The 16983-nt window shown below is 41.2% G+C and overlaps 1 protein-coding gene across 1 annotated transcript in view; it reads left to right on the plus strand.

Annotated features, from left to right (window-relative positions):
* Positions 1–16983, plus strand: part of FBXW8 (F-box and WD repeat domain containing 8) — a 144927-nt gene that overhangs the window by 64252 nt on the left and 63692 nt on the right. The window contains exon 5 of the mRNA XM_068246005.1: positions 80–237. Coding sequence (XP_068102106.1) covers positions 80–237 — 158 coding nt within the window. The remainder of the gene's footprint in view (positions 1–79; positions 238–16983) is intronic.

Here is a 16983-nt window from a genome sequence, read left to right on the forward strand (position 1 = left end):
CTCTCTACAAGTGTATTGCTGTGTGAGTGTTATAATTTCAATGTATTTACTCCACCCTTTGTATTGATTTCCACTTTAGGTACACATCAGGAGATGTACGTCTGTGGGACACCCGGACTTCAGGAATAGCAGAATCGTTCCTGAAAAGCACTCACCCTACTGATCACTCTGGGCAACGATGTGCTGTATCATACGTTCAGATCAACAAGTCTTTAGCTGTAGCAGCATATGAGGATGGTAATATTTCATTTTTAGCTACAACATTGAACTCTTTTACATACATTATGTTAAAAATTAGATAAAAGGAGCGCTGGACATGAAAAAGATCATAGAATACTGCTCATATATATTTTATTTAAGCAAAAATTACACATAAAAGAAGATAATATCCATACACACAATAACCTTTCACACCACTCACACTAAAGTGGGGGTACCTGATGTCTCAATATTAAAAAATGTATACCGTATATACTCGCATATAAGCCGACCTGCATATAAGCCGACCCCTCAACTTTTCCCTGAAAAACCAGGGAAAAATGATTGGCCCCCATATAAGCCGGGGGTAGGAAATGCTGGATTGGTGCAGCCCCCCAGTGTGTCCCAGTATAGCTAGTATAGTGCCCAGTATAGGTAGGTAGTGTCCAGTATAGCTAGTATAGTGCCCAGTATAGCCAGTATAGTGCCCAGTATAGCCAGTATAGTGCCCAGTATAGCGCCCAGTATGGGTAGGTAGTGCCTTAGTTTAGCTAGTATAGTGCCCAGTTTAGCTAGTATAGTGCCCAGTTTAGCTAGTATAGTGCCCCAGTATGGCTAGTAAAGTGCCCAGTTTAGCTAGTATAGTGCCCAGTATAGCGCCCAGTATGGGTAGGTAGTGCCTCAGTTTAGCTAGTATAGTGCCCAGTTTAGCTAGTATAGTGCCCAGTTTAGCTAGTATAGTGCCCCAGTATGGCTAGTAAAGTGCCCAGTTTAGCCAGTATAGTGCCCAGTTTAGCCAGTATAGTGCCCAGTTTAGCCAGTATAGTGCCCAGTTTAGCCAGTATAGTGCCCAGTTTAGCCAGTATAGTGCCCAGTTTAGCTAGTATAGTGCCCAGTTTAGCTAGTAAAGTGCCCCAGTATGGCTAGTATAGTGCCCAGTTTAGCTAGTATAGTGCCCCAGTATGGCTAGTAAAGTGCCCAGTTTAGCCAGTATAGTGTCTAGCATAGGTAGGTAGTGCTCCCCCCGCGGCCACCGCTGCTATTACCTGCTTAGGCAGCGGCCGCTTTCTAATCCGCGTTCCCCTTCTGAACTTTCAGAGTGTATCACAGCAGCGCGCCCGGCGCTGCTGCTGTGACGATGCGGAGTGCAGGAAAGAGCGCGGCTCCCTATAGCGGCGATCTGTATCGCCGTTACCAGGGGAACCGCTCTTTCCTGCCCCCTGCATCGTCACAGCAGCAGCGCCGGGCGCGCTGCTGTGATACACTCTGAAAGTTCAGAAGGGGAATGCGGATTAGGAAGCGGCCGCAGCCTAAACAGGTAATAGCAGCGGCGGCCGCGGGGGGAGCGGGGCGCGGACCACCCAAAACCCACCACTAGACCACCAGGGAAGACTCGCATACAAGCCGACCCCCCAACTTTTGACCCCCTTTTTGGGGGTCAAAAATTCGGCTTGTATGCGAGTATATACGGTATATTAAAAAGTTACATATATAGCATGCATAAAAAAGAGAGAAAAATATAGCTGTATATATCAAGACTCAAGGAGATCTAAAAGCAATCCTCCAAAGTATATATTAATCGCCACTTCAGAAAGTCGCTTGGATGGCACACACTGAGGCTGCATACAATTCCACCAGTACTCTGTAATGCACACTGGGAAATATCTCCTACGTAAGGATCCTCAGGTTCACTGCTGCCATCCATGGCTCCAGGCTATATACCTGCTGCGCATTTGTGCGCTAAGGCCCCTAAATCTTGAGCAGGGTCTACTCCCCGTCACTGGACTGACAAGGTAAACCGCGTCTACTGGCCCGGACAGTACACTCTGCGCTCCGGCAGTGTCTGGAATCCCCGCTGACATCACTTCCTGGTGTCGTTCTCCTGCGTTCCACCAGACAAAGCGGCCGTACTTCCTTGCAGTCCACCACCATACAATCAGCGCTGAGTTAGGTAATGCGCCTGTATGTGGACTATGACTTCCGAGACCACCACTGTAGGTAGTAGGTTCTTATGGGGCGCCCCTCCTAGCTAGATCAACATGTTTCAACGATCAAAGCGGTCGTCTTCCTCAGGATCAGTAGTTTGGTCCTCCTAGGTTGCCATATTTATGTATCCATATCTCCTCCTCCACCTGCGTCTTAAAGCACCCCCTCTCCAAAACTTTTTCTTCATCAAGGATATGCTACAGCCATATCTTAGACCCACCATAAGTATAAAACATTATACCAAATAAATCATAAAGATTTTTTTTTTAATATATATGGATACTATAAATCCATATTCATACAACAGGAATTATATTCATATAACATTATATACTTAAAAAAGGAGACCAAGACATCAGGTAGTCTTCAACTTACAAAACCTACAACCACTCTAGTTCCCTAATTCTATAACATGATCCTATCTATTTCATGTATCCAAAAGTCTCCATCCCCTCATTCAAGCCCTTTGCATACATCTTTTCTGCAACATGCTATTACAGGGCCTGCGTTACCAATGCACATAATGGCCTTGATTCATAAAAGGCTGTGCGATAAAAATTTCTGGTCGTTAAGAGACCCAGAGACGAATGCAAGTACAGCTTTGATACTTACCCGGGGCTTCCTCCCGCCCCATAAACATGGCTAAGTCCCACGTTGGTTTCCAGCGGTCTGCAGTTTGGCCGCGGTGAGCTCCGTTACCGTCCTTAGTCGATGCCAGTCAGGGTCTACTGCGCATGCGCAGACCTCCCGCGCATGAGTCTGGTAACGGAGCTCACCGCGGCTGAACTGCGGACCAGACTTAGACATGTTTGGGGTGGGAGGAAGCCCCTGGTAAGTATCAAAGCTGTACTTGCGTTCGTCTCTGGGTCTCTTTAAAATACCGCATTCTGTATTGTAGACTTTTTTTGTGCTAATTCCTAAAGATTTTCACAGGTGCCTTTGAAGTGCGGTAAATTACCGAAGCCAGTTGAGCGGTAACAGCAGAAGTGTGGAGCTGTCTGTCTTTTGTTACAAGCTGTTACAGGCAGTGAGGGCATTATATAGTAAGAGGCATCCCCGACATCCCTTTAGAATGCATGTTTGTTATACTGCCTCTGCTCCATCTGAATTTCTGTCCATTAGTCTTTCTTAACATTTTGTTTAGTTGCCACAGCTTAGATGAACTCCAAGAGACTTTACATATGTCATACTTAGGTGATTTTACCCACTAGTTCCTCCGCTTATTCAAACAGGAACTGAATGGGTTACACAGCTGAAGGGTTTCTCTGGAAATCTGTTTTGTTCCCATTCTCTGCTGGCTGCCTGGGGCTAGAAAAGTTTTGTTCCTCTGAGAAGCCTGCGGGTCCTATCAAAATCTGATCAGGAGACAGGGGCCGTTTCTATTGGCTTCCTGCTCCTGTCAGTCACAACTGTCTCTGCTTTTGCGAGTCATGGTTCCCCGCACAGACTCACACAGACTTCGCATTTGTTAAGACCACACCAGAGGTGGCAGTAATTAGCGTGGGTATTACCGCTTGTTGAAGGCTTTATGAATTGACATTTACTGACGTGTTGAAGTAATTACCACACATGTCGGTAATTTACCTCACTGCTCGGTAATTTCAGTTTTCCATGTGGTGCTCGGTAAAGTCAGCTGTTTTCTGCATTACCGAATGCGGTAATGCTTTATGAATTGAGGCCAATAACCAGTAAAACTAGTGAAAACTTTTGGTCAATCCTTTTTACATGTGACCATGTCATAAACGTAACATGGATATTGAGTGCTTAGTTACTGTGTATCCAAAATGCCATTGCTAGAGATACCAGTTCACAATTGGTGGATTGTGTGCTGGAGGGACAAGAACAGGAGGTCAGTATCTGGTAGGGTTAGAAGTCGATTGGGAAGGGTAGGGAATATAGCCAGGGAAGTTAGTATTATTAATTAGTATTAAAAATGGTAGAGGATAACACTGAGAGGCATATCTATATTTATGTATATTTATAGTAGCCAGCCCTTCCTGTCAGATCAGCCTAGGCTTTTTAGAATTCTCCTCCCAGAGCATCCTGGGAGACCAGGTATTATTTTCTACTGGCTGTGGAACACTTCATATACAAACATTCTGCAGAGCTGCACCTGACCGCACCAAAGATGTCAGCACAATGCATTTGTGAATGTAAATTGGGAAAGGAAAGGGTGAAGAAAGATTTTTACAGTAGGCAAATACTGACTTCATAATTTATAAAATAATATTATAAAAAATAAGCAATTTTATTGTTAGTCAGTACAGTTCCTCTAAGTGGAGCAAGTGAGGAAGACTCCACTCTCTTTTGGGACACATAATTTAGAATAGTTTTTACTTACTTGAGGCTAAAGAGAGGCCCGAACCAATTCACGTTTACTCCTAAGTTTTATTTTTGGTGACATTTTCACGTTGTCAATAAAATACCTTTTATACCACCAACAGGCAAGAAAAAGGAATAATTTTGACAGGACCCTTTCACCTACTTTTGGGACTTTTTCAACTTCAGAGTGCAAAAGTTACCGTAGTTTAAAAAGATTGAGTTATCTTCTAGGAGAAAAAGGGAATTGGATTGGGCCAGAGGTATTATTTGATACGGTGTGAAAATCTCTCCTGTGTAAAAGAAAAAAGAATTGCTAGGGCCCTTCTAGGACTGACTAGTCACAGCTCACAAGATGTAAATCTGCTTTCTGTATCTTGCCCCTGCCAGTTCAATGCAGTACAAAGCGGAAGCCTGAAATTGAGGCACTGTGGATGTTTGAGCACCTGCTATTTCTAGCCGCAGTTTGCATAGAGGGAGGCCCTAATATTTTTCCGTTTTTGTGACGGGGGGGGGGGGGGGGTTTAAGGTTAGGCATCAATTTTCTTCTTCAGGTGGGGGCATTCTTTTTAAAGGGAACCTGAAACGAGTACAATTATTTATAATAAACACATGATGTACCTGCAAATGAATATCACATACACATACTAACCTCACCGTCAGTTTCTCTCAGAAGCTCATCATTTTCTTCTTACAGTGATCCCTCCCAGTTCTGACAATATTTAGTCAGAACTGAAATATACCAGTTGCTGTCAGTTATATAATCAGCAGCTGTCAGTTACAACTGAATGTGCAAGGTAATGTCCATGTTTCCTTATGGCTCAAGTGGGCGATATTACAGTTTAACTGTGTGCTGACCAGGAAACTGTTATGGGGTAATGGCCATTTTTAAATTGGAGGATAGAGAATTCCATTGATCACAGTGGACAAATGGGATCCAACCGAGGAGAAAGAGATTGAGCAGTAGATTACACAGGAGGTCAGTTTGACCTGTGTATGGTTATTTTGACTTTTTATTTTCAGTTCAGGTTCTCTTTAAGGTTGGGAGTCAGTGTTTTTGTTTTTTGTTTTGTTTTTTAAAGTTATGCCTCAGTGGGGGGGAAGGGGGAGTCAGGCCAGTTAGGGTTAGACATCGGAGGGGGTGGGGTAGTTAGGATTAGGCATCAGCAGGTGGCTGGTTAGGCTTTGGGGGGGAGGTGTTTTAGGCTTAGGTAGAGGGAGGATTCTGTGTGAGCAAAGGGTTAGGTTTAGTTGTAGTAAAATATCGGTATAATTCCCCAATATTTTACTATTGTAGTTATCAATGCAAAATTGTTGAATACCATTAAATGTACAGATATTTTACTAGCGGCTATTTCGGGTGCCCAAACCTTTTTGCATGAACGCCTACAAAGCTATTCAGCCATCAGTCCCCACTTACTCAGTTCAAATTTGCTCTCAAGTAATAAACCCTCCAAAATTAATCTTTATAAATTGTGTATTACTGGAGTCAGTAGATCACTGGTAGATTCAATCAGAAACTGATAAACTTTTCAAATCTATCCATCCTGAAATACTCAGCATTAATAACGTGTAGGGTTAGGACACACAATATATAAAGCATTACCTTACTTGCACGTCGATAGTGGAGGTAGGGAAGAACTCTCCAATTGCCTCTATTATTATTTAATGGGATAATGCCTAACCTGTTAACCTAGTAACAGTTCATTGTAAGATAACAATGTTTAATTAAGTGCACTTTTAAATCAGTCTGGGGTTACTTTATTGCATATAAAGCATGTGCACTGCAGCTTACACTGGAGTATAATGGACATTTTGCATCAGGTCTCTGCAGAGTCCCAAGTAATCTGTGTATTTGGTGAAAACCCGAGGTCTGAAATACATCCTCAATCTAAATGGAAAGAGGGCTCGTCAAAATTCTGTTACATGAAAATAACCTGTTCCTTGCTTAAAGTGAACCAGAGATAAAGCACCCTCATGTATTTTACCATATACAGGATCTTCTCAAAAAATTAGCATATTGTGATAAAGTTCATTATTTTCTGTAATGTACTGATGAACTTTAGACTTTCATATATTTTAGATTCATTACACACAACTGAAGTAGTTCAAAGCATTTTATTGTTTTAATATTGATGATTTTGGCATACAGCTCATGAAAACCCAAAATTCCTATCTCAAAAAATTAGCATATCATGAAAAGGTTCTCTAAACGAGCTATTAACCTAATCATCTGAATCAACTAATTAACTCTAAACACCTGCAAAAGATTCCCGAGGCTTTTAAAAACTCCCAGCCTGTTTCATTACTCAAAACCGCAATCATGGGTAAGACTGCCGACCTGACTGCTGTCCAGAAGGCCATCATTGACACTCTCGAGCAAGAGGGTAAGACACAGAAAGAAATTTCTGAACAAATAGGCTGTTCCCAGAGTGCTGTATCAAGGCACCTCAGTGGGAAGTCTGTGGGAAGGAAAAAGTGTGGCACAAAACGCTGCACAACGAGAAGAGGTGACCGGACTCTAAGGAAGATTGTAGAGATGGACCGATTCCAGACCTTGGGGACCTGTGGAAGCAGTGGACTGAGTCTGGAGTAGAAACATCCAGAGCCACCGTATACAGGCATGTACAGGAAATGGGCTACAGGTGCCGCATTCCCCAGATAAAGCCACTTTTGAACCAGAAACCGTGGCAGAAATGCCTGACCTGTACTTGACACTGGACTTCAGGCATTTTGGCATTTCCCTCTCCCCAGTCTTTCTCCAGACTCTGGCACCTTGATTTCCGAATGATGTGCAAATGTTGCTTTCATCTGAAAAAAGTACTTTGGACCACTGAGCAACAGTCCAGTGCTGCTTCTCTGTAGCCCAGGTCAGGCGCTTCTGCCGCTGTTTCTGGTTAAAAAATGGCTTGACCTGGGGAATGTGGCACCTGTACCCCATTTCCTGCACACACCTGTATACGGTGGCTCTGGATGTTTCTACTCCAGACTCAGTCCACTGCTTCCGCAGGTCCCCCAAGGTCTGGAATCGGTCCTTCTCCACAATCTTCCTCAGGATCCGGTCCCCTCTTCTCGTTGTGCAGCATTTTCTGCCACACTTTTTCCTTCCCACAGACTTCCCACTGAGGTGCCTTGATACAGCACTCTGGGAACAGCCTATTCGTTCAGAAATTTCTTTCTGTGTCTTACCCTCTTGCTTGAGAGTGTCAATGATGGCCTTCTGGACAGCAGTCAGGTCGGCAGTCTTACCCATGATTGCGGTTTTGAGTAATGAACCAGGCTGGGAGTTTTAAAAGCCTCAGGAATCTTTTGCAGGTGTTTAGAGTTAATTAGTTGATTCAGATGATTAGGTTAATAGCTCGTTTAGAGAACCTTTTCGTGATATGCTAATTTTTTGAGATAGGAATTTTACGTTTTCATGAGCTGTATGCCAAAATCATCAATATTAAAACAATAAAAGGCTTTGACCTACTTCACTTGTGTGTAATGAATCTAAAATATATGAAAGTCTAATGTTTATCAGTACATTACAGAAAATAATGAACTTTATCACAATATGCTAATTTTTTGAGAAGATCCTGTATATCAGTGGGAACATAGGAGAAAACACCTACCTTTCTCTGTTTCATCCTTCATTGCTCAGACTGCTTCTAATCAGCCCTGATAAAATCAGGGTGTCGGAGCAATTTTGGGTACCTGGAGTCGGAGTCGTCAGTTTCGTAAACTGAGAAATCGGAGTTGGAAGATTTCTGTACCAACTCCACAGCCCTAGATAAAATCCCTGACTGAGCATTCAGTCTGGCTTTGCTTAGGAATCCTTATAGCTGAGTCATTATAGCAGAGCCAGAAGGGGGCAGGCTTGCACTTCAAAAGACATCAGAGAAGACAGACCCTGCTATAATGATTCATGAGCAAAGCCAGACTGAATGCTCAGTCAGGGATTTTATCAGGGCTGATTAGAAGCAGGCTGAGCAGAGAAGAATGAAACAGAGAGCAGGGTAGGTGTTTTCTCTAATGTTCCCATTGATATACAGTGGAGGAAATAATTATTTGACCCCTCACTGATTTTGTAAGTTTGTCCAATGACAAAGAAATGAAAAGTCTCAGAACAGTATCATTTCAATGGTAGGTTTATTTTAACAGTGGCAGATAGCACATCAAAAGGAAAATCGAAAAAATAACCTTAAATAAAAGATAGCAACTGATTTGCATTTCATTGCGTGAAATAGGTTTTTGAACCCCTACCAACCATTAAGAGTTCTGGCTCCCACAGAGTGGTTAGACACTTCTACTCAATTAGTCACCCTCATTAAGGACACCTGTCTTAACTAGTCACCTGTATAAAAGACACCTGTCCACAGAATCAATCAATCAAGCAGACTCCAAACTCTCCAACATGGGAAAGACCAAAGAGCTGTCCAAGGATGTCAGAGACAAAATTGTAGACCTGCACAAGGCTGGAATGGGCTACAAAACCATTAGCAAGAAGCTGGGAGAGAAGGTGACAACTGTTGGTGCGATTGTTCGAAAATGGAAGGAGCACAAAATGACCATCAATCAACCTCGCTCTGGGGCTCCACGCAAGATCTTACCTCGTGGAATGTCAATGGTTCTGAGAAAGGTGAAAAAGCATCCTAGAACTACACGGGAGGAGTTAGTGAATGACCTCAAATTAGCAGGGACCACAGTCACCAAGAAAACCATTGGAAACACATTACACCGCAATGGATTAAAATCCTGCAGGGCTCGCAAGGTCCCCCTGCTCAAGAAGGCACATGTGTAGGCCCGTCTGAAGTTTGCCAATGAACACCTGAATGATTCTGTGAGTGACTGGGAGAAGGTGCTGTGGTCTGATGAGACCAAAATAGAGCTCTTTGGCATTAACTCAACTCGCTGTGTTTGGAGGAAGAAAAATGCTACCTATGACCCCCAAAACACCGTCCCCACCGTCAAGCATGAGGGTGGAAACATTTTGCTTTGGGGATGTTTTTCTGCTAAGGGCACAGGACAACTTAATCGCATTAACAGGAAAATGGATTGAGCCATGTATCGTGAAATCCTGAACGACAACCTCCTTCCCTCTGCCAGGAAACTGAAAATGGGTCATGGATGGGTGTTCCAGCATGACAATGACCCAAAACATACAGCAAAGGCAACAAAGGAGTGGCTCAAGAAGAAGCACATTAAGGTCATGGAGTGGCCTAGTCAGTCTCCGGACCTTAATCCAATAGAAAACCTATGGAGGGAGCTCAAGCTCAGAGTTGCACAGAGACAGCCTCGAAACCTTAGGGATTTAGAGATGATCTGCAAAGAGGAGTGGACCAACATTCCTCCTAAAATGTGTGCAAACTTGGTCATCAATTACAAGAAACGTTTGACCTCTGTGCTTGCAAACAAGGGTTTTTTCACTAAGTATTAAGTCTTTTATTGTTAGAGGGTTCAAAAACTTATTTCACTCAATGAAATGCAAATCAGTTGCTATCTTTTATTTAAGGTTATTTTTTCGATTTTCCTTTTGATGTGCTATCTGCCACTGTTAAAATAAACCTACAATTGAAATGATACTGTTCTGAGACTTTTCATTTCTTTGTCATTGGACAAACTTACAAAATCAGTGAGGGGTTAAATAATTATTTCCTCCACTGTATATGGTGAAATACATGAGGGTGCTTCATCTCTGGTCCACGTTAAGCTAGTTGCTAACCTACTTCATCTATATTGGATTCATATAATATTTTAACTAATGGTCCCAAATATAGGTTTCCTAGACATACTTCCTAAAGTTTAAAGATTTAATCACTTAAGTGCCAATTCCATAAGGCCCCATGGACACTAATACTAGTTTGTAGTACCTGACAGGCGTAATATGGGTACACAAATTCACAATTTCTCCTGCCCAATTCCTGTGTTGTTAATGTTATTGAATTGGGTCATGTTATTCAGCACAGCATGTAGCAGAGCAATTTTATCTCTTGTATCCCTAATGCTTTTGTATGTGCTTCGTATGAGGTTAATGTAATGCTTGGATAAAAGTCTTTTAGGAAGAATAATAAAACAGCTGTGGCTTGCTCACACAAAACACCCATTTTAGTTTGAGTGGACACTTTGGCTGTCGTGCCTTTTTTCCCCCTTCTTTTACATGTGCATTAGGAAAACACACAAGCGCAGCACCCATTAAACTCGTTTTCAATTCTTCTGAGGCTTAGAGCTCTGAGGCTGTTTGATGCCAGGTATGTTCCGCAGCCAACATTGTCTGGTTGCAAATGGCACAATATTAACCCTCTCATTAATTTCCAGCCAAACCTATTTTTTTTCTTTGATCGATGATGGTTAAGAAGTGGGGGTGGTTGTGATTTGCCACTATAATTATCGCTGTCAGTTGTGTCAAATATTGAATTCACTTTTTATATATCAAATATATGAATATATCATTTTTTATAATGGTTTAAAAAAACTCCTGTATTTAAAGCAAAACATTCAAGTTCTGAAAGAAGTTCAAATTAACTCTATTTTCAGAAAAGACATTAAGACAGGATTGGATAAATTGCAACTTCTCCATTATTATAAATTCTAGTAAGTTTAGATGGGTACAAATATTTTATGCATCACATTAACATCTCTACTGTGGAAAAAAAAAAAAAAAAACCTCTTTACTCCAATGATCATCTCCTTCTGTATTAATTGTAGTACTGTAGCGGCTTGTCAGCAGTGTTTTCATTTTATCTTCACGTAGTTCATTTTTGTAAAAGGGCATTTTGAGAAGGCATCCTCAGTGGGCAGGTAGCCTTACAATTTTTCCAGCGGTGAGATAGAATTTTCCTTTTCTTTTTTTTTTTGTTTATTTGTTTTTACAAAATTTATTTACAGAGGTTTCATGTATTAGTTTTGAAGTCTCAGGACTTGAGTATATCATTAGAGTTCTGATTTTAATTTAACATGATCATTATTATCTGATTGCTACATCAAACAAATGTGTTTGAAATAATTTGTAAGGGAAAATGTAAAAATTTGTGCACAGAGCAATGTGTCCATCTTCTAAGAAAACCATTACCTCTTTTAACCCTTAGACTGCCTGCTGTTTTTTTTATTAAAGCTACATGTTAATGCCATGTATGTTTGTACTGTGTTAAATAAATGTCTTGCCCAAAATCTACATGTACCAAAGTCCACATTAGTCGGCAGGGAAGGTCATTGAGGTACGAATAAATTTGATATGACTAAGAATTATGCGAATTACTATGATCCAAAATTATGCTAATAATTATGAAAATCTATTATAAAATGTACTAATCAAATCTTGCAGTGAAAGCATTTGATTGTTTTTGTTTGTTTTGTTATGTTTTTGTTTTTTACAAGCTGCATAGATTTACAGTAATATTTGCATAATTCTGCATTATATTTGAATTATTTGCATATTAAAAGTGAAGTAGAACGTTGGCTCTAAAGGGACCCATACACTGGTTGATTTCAGCCATCGATTGATGGCCGATTCGACTGCTCTGATCGAATCGGCTAGAAATCTATGCAGCAGAAAGCATGATCGATTGATTTCCAGCAGATTTCGATTGGATCGGTCCGGATGGAAAATCTAGGAAGATAGGCTGTTGGCAGCAGATCGATGGCCCATAGAATTGCAATGGATTTCATTCTGAAATCTATTGGAAAGCTGTTCCTAGTGTGTGGCACACATCAGATAGATTCCTGTGAGATTCAACCTGACAGGCATCTGACAGAAATCTATCTGATGGTTGAATCTGCTGCAAATCTATAAGTGTATGGCCCCCTTTAGCCTATCTGTCCTTGCTCTGGCTTGCATGCACCTAATCTGGCAACTTCTGAACTGGCCACTAGAGCTCTAGGCTCACTGTGGTCACATGACCGTGGCCAGTTCAGAAGCTGTTGTGGGGGCCAGAGGAGGAACAAGGACAAGTAGAGAAATACACACTCCAATGCACAAGCTGCATTGAGGGATTCGGCGGCACATTGGAGGGTTGGTGTATCGGGGGGGGGTGCATCGTTTTTGGCCTATTTTTTTAGGCTTGCCCTTCATCCCCTAGAAAATCTACTACCCACATTCATAAACATTTTACATATTGGGGTTTATACAAACATGGTTCAATGTTGTTCTAGATTAGCTTTACAAGGTAATATGTGCATTTTATTAACCTCTAGCTGAATCGCATTTCTAGAAGTCATATATTTTACAAAGCATGATGAGCGCTCTTCTTCCCCTCCTGACTGTATTTTTTGTTTTAGTGCAAAAATCTAATATGTAGGTTTACATTTTTTTATTGGTACATTGGAGTGATTTGGCCGAAATGGCTGTGGTAACTTAATAATCAAATGCCAGCCATAGGACAACCTTTCTCTGCCTCTTGCTGGCTTTTTATGTTTTTTTTTTCCCCTCAAATTATTTATTTATTTGAATGAATATGCTTTTATTCACATCAAATAATAAAATTCAAATGTAGTTCAAGCTGCTTTGATTGTAGCACATAGGGTGGGCAGGAAACAGGAGGGGGGAGGTAGATAGAAGTGTCCGTTGTGCCAGGTAATGAGCAGATGCTGCTAATGCAGGGACTGCTAGGGTGATGCCAAGACCCCATCTGCTGCCAGACTTGGCTCCGTTTGGCTGTTGGCCACATGAGAGGGGACTAAAGCAGCCTGTAGCTCTCACACATTGCACCTCATTCCATGCTTCACAGACTGGATGTGAAGGGAACGTTGCCCTATCACAACTTTATAGCAGACTTTTCTGCATGCTGATATGTAACTAGTGCCTCACCCCGGGCTATCAGCGTATCATACAAGACCTACTGAAAATGTTTGTTTGTTTGTTTTTTTATCTTTTTTTTTAATTTTTTTTTATATCTTTTGTTCGTATAGTATTGCTTGCTGCATTTGCCTTCAGTTAATGTTTTAATATGCATAAGAATGGAAAATCACCCTTGCTGGGAATATGGAGAGAGTGTTGTGAAACTGTAAATGAAACGTCTGTGGTGAAGATTACATTTCATTCTTGCTACTTATAAAAGTAACACTTTCTTCATCTTGCAGTTACATTCTTCACTTTTGTACTTCATTTTTAGTTAGAAGTTTTGATAACGATATTCTTAACCGCGCAGTCTTTACAGTTCTGGTAGGTAAAAATACACTGAACAGAGGCAACCTATTTTCCTGATTACCGGTAGCTCTTTACTGCAACACAGAATTTAAATTCATGAGATAAACCTCTGCTTATTCAGTCAGCAATCTTAAGTAGATTTGTTCTAGTGATAGGTGTGTTTTAAGTTACCACAAACGTATGTAGACAGAAGTAACCACAATTTTATTAAGTACATATTACACACTATATATAAAAAACATTAAAAACACATCTGCTGGTGAACCTCATATAGAATATGATCAACATGACACCTATAATAGATGGCATAAATATATATCAGCAAATATATTTGAGCACTTTTTGAACCCGGGTTCTTCACTGTGGGAGCTCTTATCTGAGCACCATAAGGTGAAAATATATTTGCTGATATATATTTATGCCATCTATTATAGGTGTCATGTTGATCATATTCTATATGAGGTTCACCAGCAGATGTGTTTTTAATGGTTTTTATATATACAGTGGTGTGAAAAACTATTTGCCCCCTTCCTGATTTCTTATTCTTTTGCATGTTTGTCACACTTAAATGTTTCTGCTCATCAAAAACCGTTAACTATTAGTCAAAGATAACATAATTGAACACAAAATGCAGTTTTAAATGATGGTTTTTATTATTTAGTGAGAAAAAAACCTCAAAACCTACATGGCCCTGTGTGAAAAAGAAATTGCCCCCTGAACCTAATAACTGGTTGGGCTACCCTTAGCAGCAATAACTGCAATCAAGCGTTTGCGATTACTTGCATCAAGTCATTTACAGCGCTCTGGAGGAATTTTGGCCCACTCATCTTTGCAGAATTGTTGTAATTCAGCTTTATTTGAGGGTTTCCTAGCATGAACTGCCTTTTTAAGGTCATGCCACAACATCTCAATAGGATTCAGGTCAGGGCTTTGACTAGGCCACTCCAAAGTCTTCATTTTGTTTTTCTTCAGCCATTTAGAGGTGGATTTGCTGGTGTCTTTTGGGTCATTGTCCTGCTGCAGCACCCAAGATCGCTTCAGCTTGAGTTGACGAACAGATGGCCGGACATTCTCCTTCAGGATTTTTTGGTAGACAGTAGAATTCATGGTTCCATCTATCACAGCAAGCCTTCCAGGTCCTGAAGCAGCAAAACAACCCCAGACCATCACACTACCACCACCATATTTTACTGTTGGTATGATGTTCTTTTGCTGAAATGCTGTGTTACTTCTACTACAGATTTAACAGGACACGCACCTTCCAAAAAGTTCAACTTTTGTCTCGGCGGTCCACAAGGTATTTTCCCACAAGTCTTGGCAATCATTGAGATGTTTTTTAGAAAAATTGAGACGAGCATTAATGTTCTTTTTGCTTAAAAGTGGTTTGCGCCTTGGATATCTGCCATGCAGGCCGTTTTCGCCCAGTCTCTTTCTTATGTTGAAGTTGTGAACACTGACCTTAATTGAGGCAAGTGAGGCCTGCAGTTCTTTAGATGTTGTCCTGGGGCCTTTTGTGGCCTCTCGGATGAGTTTTCTCTGCGCTCTTGGGGTAATTTTGGTCGGCCAGCCACTCCTGGTAAGGTTCATCACTGTTCCATGTTTTTGCCATTTGTGGATAATGGCTCTCACTGTGGTTCGCTGGAGTCCCAAAGCTTTAGAAATGGCTTTATAACCTTTACCAGACTGATAGATCTCCAGTGTTCTCCCCAGGCTCTTTTAGCCGGGTGCTCCACCCGGCTTGATTTGGTGACCACCCGGCTGTCATCGGCACACCTTCTCACCTCCTCCAATGCTGTAAGCAGAGTTGCCCTGCATTTTCATCTCGCCCCACCCGGCTGCTTTTTCATGCCACCCGGCTACTATTTCATGCCACCCGGCTGGAAAAATTCTGGGGAGAACACTGATCTCAATTACAGTACTTTTGTTCTCATTTGTTCCTGAATTTCTTTGGATATTGGCATGATGTCTAGCTTTTGAGGTGCTTTTGGTCTACTTCTCTGTGTCAGATAGCTCCTATTTAAGTGATATCTTGATTGAAACAGGTGTGGCAGTAATCAGGCCTGGGGGTGACTACAGAAATTGAACTCAGGTTTGATACACCACAGTTAAGTTATTTTTTTAACAAGGGGGGCAATCACTTTTTTACACAGGGCCATGTAGGTTTTGAGGTTTTTTTTCCTCAATAAATAATAAAAACCATAATTTAAAACTGCATTTTGTGTTCAATTATGTTATCTTTGACTGATAGTTAACGGTTTTTGATGAGCAGAAACATTTAAGTGTGACAAACATGCAAAAGAATAAGAAATCAGGAAGGGGGCAAATAGTTTTTCACACCACTGTAGTGTGTAATATGTACTTAATAAAATTGTGGTTACTTCTGTCTACATACGTTTGTGGTGCTGCTTTTTGGTCATAAATCTTTCCTTTATGTATGCTTACCCATGACCTAGCACACATTGATTGACACAGTTGTGCAGAAATCCTTTCTTGTGTTTTAAGTTATCTACTGACAACATAGCATCATTGCTAAATATTCTTGTTGTAAGCTAGTGCCTATAGGTTTGGGTGCGGTGTAAAGCCAAGTACGCACTTATGAGGACTATCTGCAAGCAGGAATAGCGACTCGCTACTCCTGTGCGACAGTTCCTGGCTGTTGCTGTGCAGACCCATCTCTAACCTGTAGGCTAGTGACAAATTCTATTTCTATGGGTAAGGGTTCACAGGCGGGGTGAGTAAAGTCAGAGGATCAGTCAAGGGTCATCTGTACCCACTCTAGACTCTTGCTCAAGGTGTTCTTTATTGGCTCAGCTTAGTTTAATCTTGTGTGTGCACATAGCTTTAGGCTGGCTTCACAGTAATCAGTTGAATAACATACAAGTTATGAGTGTGAACTGCAATGGAGACTGGACATGGACATTAATACAAAGCCTATATGCAGCGAGTTAGAGTAGCATGATCCGTTACAGCGCAGTATTGTGAACAGGCTTGTAGATTTGAATGGGCAGTGAGTTGACATGCAGAATTATTCTGCAAAGCAACTGATCACTGTGAACTAGCCCTAAGACGAAAAACTTGATGCTGCCTAATATCATCATAGATTTGGAACTATGGGGGACCTTAAGTGAACAACGAACTCTCTCCTGAACGATTTTCCACCCATTTTGTAAAGTGGATAGGTACACACTAGCATCCAGTTTATATTGTTGAAACCCTTTATGGCTCTTCTAAAATTAATAATTGGGGGCTTTTTCCTGATTGAGGTTAGTTCAGGATGTCTGCTAACATTTGAAAATAGCATTTTAGCACTTGACGTTAATTTTGGCCTAGACATTTGGTATGCAGCTTCACATCTA

The sequence above is a fragment of the Hyperolius riggenbachi genome, chromosome 1, assembly GCF_040937935.1.
Source record: "Hyperolius riggenbachi isolate aHypRig1 chromosome 1, aHypRig1.pri, whole genome shotgun sequence".
Lineage (NCBI taxonomy): Eukaryota > Metazoa > Chordata > Amphibia > Anura > Hyperoliidae > Hyperolius > Hyperolius riggenbachi.